Source organism: Fukomys damarensis, unplaced genomic scaffold (assembly GCF_012274545.1).
Source record: "Fukomys damarensis isolate Sample0158 unplaced genomic scaffold, DMR_v1.0_HiC HiC_scaffold_4, whole genome shotgun sequence".
Classification (NCBI taxonomy): domain Eukaryota; kingdom Metazoa; phylum Chordata; class Mammalia; order Rodentia; family Bathyergidae; genus Fukomys; species Fukomys damarensis.
In genome coordinates this window covers 17,643,368-17,648,397 of record NW_022900916.1, presented here as the reverse complement: position 1 = coordinate 17,648,397, position 5,030 = coordinate 17,643,368, and the positions used below count along the sequence as shown (strand labels likewise).

Sequence of the window (5,030 nt, the reverse complement as noted above, 5' to 3'; positions counted from 1 at the left end):
TATGTGTATATGTGTGTGTGTATATATATATATATATATATATTCATATAGAAAGTTACTTGGTTTGTTACACATTGTATTAGTCCTAGTGATTATCTCTGAGGCAAAGGAGAGAAAGAGACAGAAGTTTCTGCCTATTTAAAGTCCTCTTGAAAGGAAAGAGGCCCATCTGACTGTAAAAGTGTCTGCGTGACCTGTCTTGTGACAAATACCAGCAGGAACAGTGGGTATTTTCACAGTTGACACAGCAGTTAAGCATGTGTGGTCCTAAGGGGAAGACGCTGTTGACCAGGTCAAAAGATGAGATGAAGGATGGTTCCTATATCCAAATTCAAACTCAAAGGACTATGGCAAACAGTTGGCTAGAGCCTCCCTTAGAGCCTGATCAACTTTTCCCAGGAATGAAGAAAGCAGGGAAGTATTAAAGGCTCTATATTTACTGATTTGGTAATCACATTTCCATAATAACTCAAAAGACAAATTGTGATTAAGAGAAATTACTAAATGCAATATTATAGTATATGTCATTCTGTATTACCTTAGCCGATACCACATCTGGACGAATATGTTAATTAAATTTATGATTTATTAATTATTTTGTTTCTTCCATTTTAGAGTTTATAAATATAGCGTACAGTCGATACAAAATGTAGAACATGCAATTACAAAGTGCTTTTAAGAAAAAAATCTGGGTTTATATATATAACGGCAAATTACCTCACTATGTAAAATATCAAGCAACTTACAGTTTTCATGTTAAAAGTATATAGTTCATTGGACATATGCTAAGGGTGGAAACCAAACAGGCCCTTAAAAATATCAATAGTACCATAACGTGCTTATTTTTCAGGTTAAACTTTTTCCGTGACGTCCCTGACTTCCGAGTGCTAGCCTGTGGAGGAGACGGAACTGTGGGCTGGATTCTGGACTGCATAGGTAATGCAGACACGTAGGGAACGTGCCTTGAGTGAGAGTAGTAAACTTAAATTGTCTGTCTGTCAGTCGGTCTATCTCCAGCATTAAAATATTTGGATATTTTTATATAATTGCTCATCTTGTAACCGTTACGCTACTTACTAGTTTAATTCTTCTATTATCTCAAAATTTGTATAAGTAAAAATGTGTAATTATATACAAATACTTGTTCCTAGTTCGTTTTGCATAATACTTCTTAAACTTTCAGATTTATTTTTGCCCTGAATAGGGGGAATCTTAGTATTTTTAATAAAATCTGTGCCAAAGAGATGTGTTGACTTCCCTTGGATTTGAAATCTCAAATCTTACCCTTGTGTATATTCACTCCTAACCGTCATCGTCATCATTTTTGTTTTTTCTTTATATATAATAACAGAAGAGATCGTCTTTTATTCCCCCATAAATTTGTTAGATAAACACTCTTAATCTAAGAGTTGAGAAGCTAAGGAGCTAGAACTAAATCCTGTAGTTTAAACTGACAGAGCTGGGCCTGAAACTCACACACAAACTTTATTCTCAGTTGTTAAGTAGAGTTTCAGTTTATAAGTACACAGAAGAGGTCTATGGTTCAAAATAAAAGGTGAATATGCAGCACTGGAAAAACTTAACTTCTGAAAATTTATACAGGTTTTCACATCTAGACAGTTGTCAGAACTGATTGCTAGTTAAAACATCAGTTAAGATGTTAAAATAACAAATTGGAATTTATGAAGAGATCAATCTAAAGCAAATGCTTATTTTGAGGAATTAATGGTCTTTCTTAAAAACAAGCCCTTTCACAATTAAAGTTGATTCAAAAGTTTTGTCTTCTCTACCTAAATTAAAACAAATTTCTATTTATTCAATGGAGATAAGAATACTGCATTTTTCATAAACTACAAAATATTCACTTTTAAAATAACTACATATTTTCAGCAACATTTCAGGAAGAATCTACCAACTTAAATCTACTCCTGTTTTATAGAACACACCATGAAAATTCTGATTTTGGCCTTCAAAGAAAAAGTGAAATAGTATCACTATTTCTATATAAGAAGTAACTAAATTTCAAGAATTACAAGTTAATCACCAGGACAATGTTGAGAGTTTGGGAGTTTTTTGAGTGAAAAGAGTGGGCATTTTTGGCTTCCTTTAGCCCTCAAAGTCCATATTTGGCATTTTCTTGCAGCACGTTTCTGAATTATGTAACACCTGTGTTCTTGCACTCATCCACGTACTGAATTCACAGTGCAAGTTTGGAACAAAAAATAAAATATTAGAGGCTCGTGAGATTCACTCTAGCCCTCTGATGAATTTTGTTCAAGAAGATATGAAATTTCAGTGATAGCGATTTAAACTGCCATAAACCCTTAACAGTATGTGATGTAACGATTAATTTCATATGAAAATTGACCTTTCTCAGGTGCCAGTATTAATGTTATGTCCCTCAGCTTGGTTACATAGCAGGACTGTGAGTAGGAACACTTCAAAGACGGTGTCAGCAATTCACTTTCTTTTAGAATGAACCTTCTTTCAGAAGTTTTATTCCTTAAAGTAAAAGGCCCCCAGCTTTTTGCAAAAGGACTTTATATAGAATCGACCCATCCACCCTGGTCGCTTCCCTGTTCATGTGCTATGTGGCTATGTGTGCCTGTCTACCTTGAGGATTTTAAAGGAGAAAAGTACACAAGGTTTAGCTGAGTTAAGGTACTTTAAATGATTTTTAAACTCTCTTTTCCTTCACTAATAATTGCATTAGTTTATATTTTATCAATTGTCACAAAATATAGGAAATTATCATAATCTATAGTTGAATATGGCTACAAGATTTTCTTTTTTGTTTAGAAATACCTAATGGGATTCTGTCTTTTCATCTCAGATTGTCCTTTTTTTTTTTTTTACTGTTGTATTCTCTGGGTTCAGACTTTTATTTTATTTTAATTTCTCAATTTCACAGAAAAGGCCAATGTTTCCAAGCACCCTCCAGTTGCTATTCTGCCTCTTGGAACTGGTAACGACTTAGCAAGATGTCTGCGATGGGGAGGAGGTAAAACAGTTGCACAAGAACAGCCCAAACACAGCACACACACAAGCTCCGTGAGCACTACCCAACGTTTCTTTACTGAATGGCAGTTACCACCCTGTTTTAGCAAAAATAATATGAGTATATGATTTTGAACAATAGTCTGAGTTAAAGGAACAGCTACTTGATAAAGGATTAGTTAGACTATGGGTGTTGGGCTTTAGCCCAAAACTAATTATCAGCTTGACCTTTTCACATAGCTTTGGTTTGGGATTTTCTTGCTTGGAAAATGAGTCGAACATGGATGACTCTAAGGTAATGTTAAGGTTTTGTGAATTTGTATTTTTTATTAGTGCACATTAGCAGAACATAATGATTACATTCTTCTTGGAGAGTTGATACATGTAATATATATATACATATATATAGTATATTCATATATATCTATATTTATAGATATATATATATACACCCACACATATGTATGAATTGTGTGATGAAATCATTAATAGAAAATGAATAAGCCTTAGTAGAGGATTTTCTAAGGAAGATAAAATAAGAATTAATGTTTGAGGCCTGCCTTGTGCTAAACAATGTAACCCGGGATACAGAAGAAGGGAGGAAAACAGAAGGACCTAGTTTATTTGCAAATTCTGAGACATTCTACTAACAAGTAAACAGATACTAATTTGTATAGAAAGGCCTTACTCACATAGCAGAAAAGTGAAATATCTGGATAATGACACAGCCATGTAAAACTCAGAATGGACTTCAGAGGCAGAGAAGAATTGAATTCAAAGCTCAGAGGTGAAGAGGTGCTTGGCATACTGAAGGGACTGGAAATGGAGAAGAGTGTGCACAAACTATTTCAAAATGAGGTCTCCGGGTATGGTGAGGAGGTACGAATAGATTGTACTTGTCTGAAGGTTACTAAACAGCACCAGATTTTGCTAAAGAAGCAAGAATTCAGTGCTAAATATTTTTAGCATCTAAACTCACTCAAGAGGAGGTTGACTCTACTAAGACTGTGAATAGTAAGGCCTTGGGGAGCTTGTTAAAAATATAGTGGATTGACCTTACCCTGAATATGAATGGGAATCTCTAAGGATGAGACCCGAGTAGGTGGTTCTTCCTGAAAAAACTCTCAAAGAAACTCTGACTTACAGTAAAGTTTGAGAACTGTTGTTCCATGACTGTCTGTTCAATGCATGTGCATGTTAAACAAAAAGAATTGAAAGATACCTAAAAAATTTAACAGATAACATGTTTGGGGGTTTCCTAAGAATATACTGTCATGTATGAAAAATATCCAGTATTGATTAAAAGTCATAGAATCTACAGAAATAAAAATATAACTATTATTTTAAAGATATAACTGTTATCTCACACGTGCACTGATTTTAGAAAGGGAAATGCATGTGATTTCTTGCTATGTTCTTCTGGAAAATACATTTGATATGTGGAAATTAATAAATTTTGTTTCCAAATTAGCAAGCAGATTAAATCTCAGGTTCCACAAAGAAATCTAATTTATTCAGTCTTGTGAGTCATATCAAACCACATGAAAGTGATTGTTGATGGACAAAGGCAAAGACAATAGCATATATCAAAGTATACAAATAAATGCTACCTACACTTTTGGAGATTGCAGCTTCATTGAGCACGTAGACAATAAATCGATACATAATTAATTATATAGTTACAAAATAAGATCAGGATCATAGCAGTATGAGTAATAGAGAAGAATTATACAGATAGATGGAGAGGAAGGCCTCTCTGAGGAGGTAACACTTAAGCTGGGCCAAACAAAAATGAGAAGGGAGAAACAGCGTCAGGGTGGAGAGGACAGGAGGAGGAGGGGCTGGTGGGTTACCATAGCAGCAGTGAGGCGGCAGATAGTCAGCAATGGTGAGAACTGTGATTATGAAGAACTAAACAATGCAGGGAATTGTTTGTTATTGTAGGAATTTTATTTTATTTAAAGAATAAAATGAAACTTCAAAGAATTTTTCCAAAGCACAGTGACATATCACCATTTATGTTTTTGAAAACA

At 34.3% G+C, this 5,030-nt stretch overlaps 1 protein-coding gene across 12 annotated transcripts in view; it reads left to right on the top strand.

Moving 5' to 3' along the window:
* The window catches only part of Dgkb (diacylglycerol kinase beta), a 609,362-nt gene that overhangs the window by 250,032 nt on the left and 354,300 nt on the right, over nucleotides 1-5,030 (top strand). For all 12 annotated transcript variants that reach the window (XM_010643347.3, XM_033757026.1, XM_010643348.3 and 9 more), the window contains 2 exons: nucleotides 851-936; nucleotides 2,912-3,001. In XM_010643347.3, coding sequence (XP_010641649.1) covers nucleotides 851-936; nucleotides 2,912-3,001 — 176 coding nt within the window. The remainder of the gene's footprint in view (nucleotides 1-850; nucleotides 937-2,911; nucleotides 3,002-5,030) is intronic.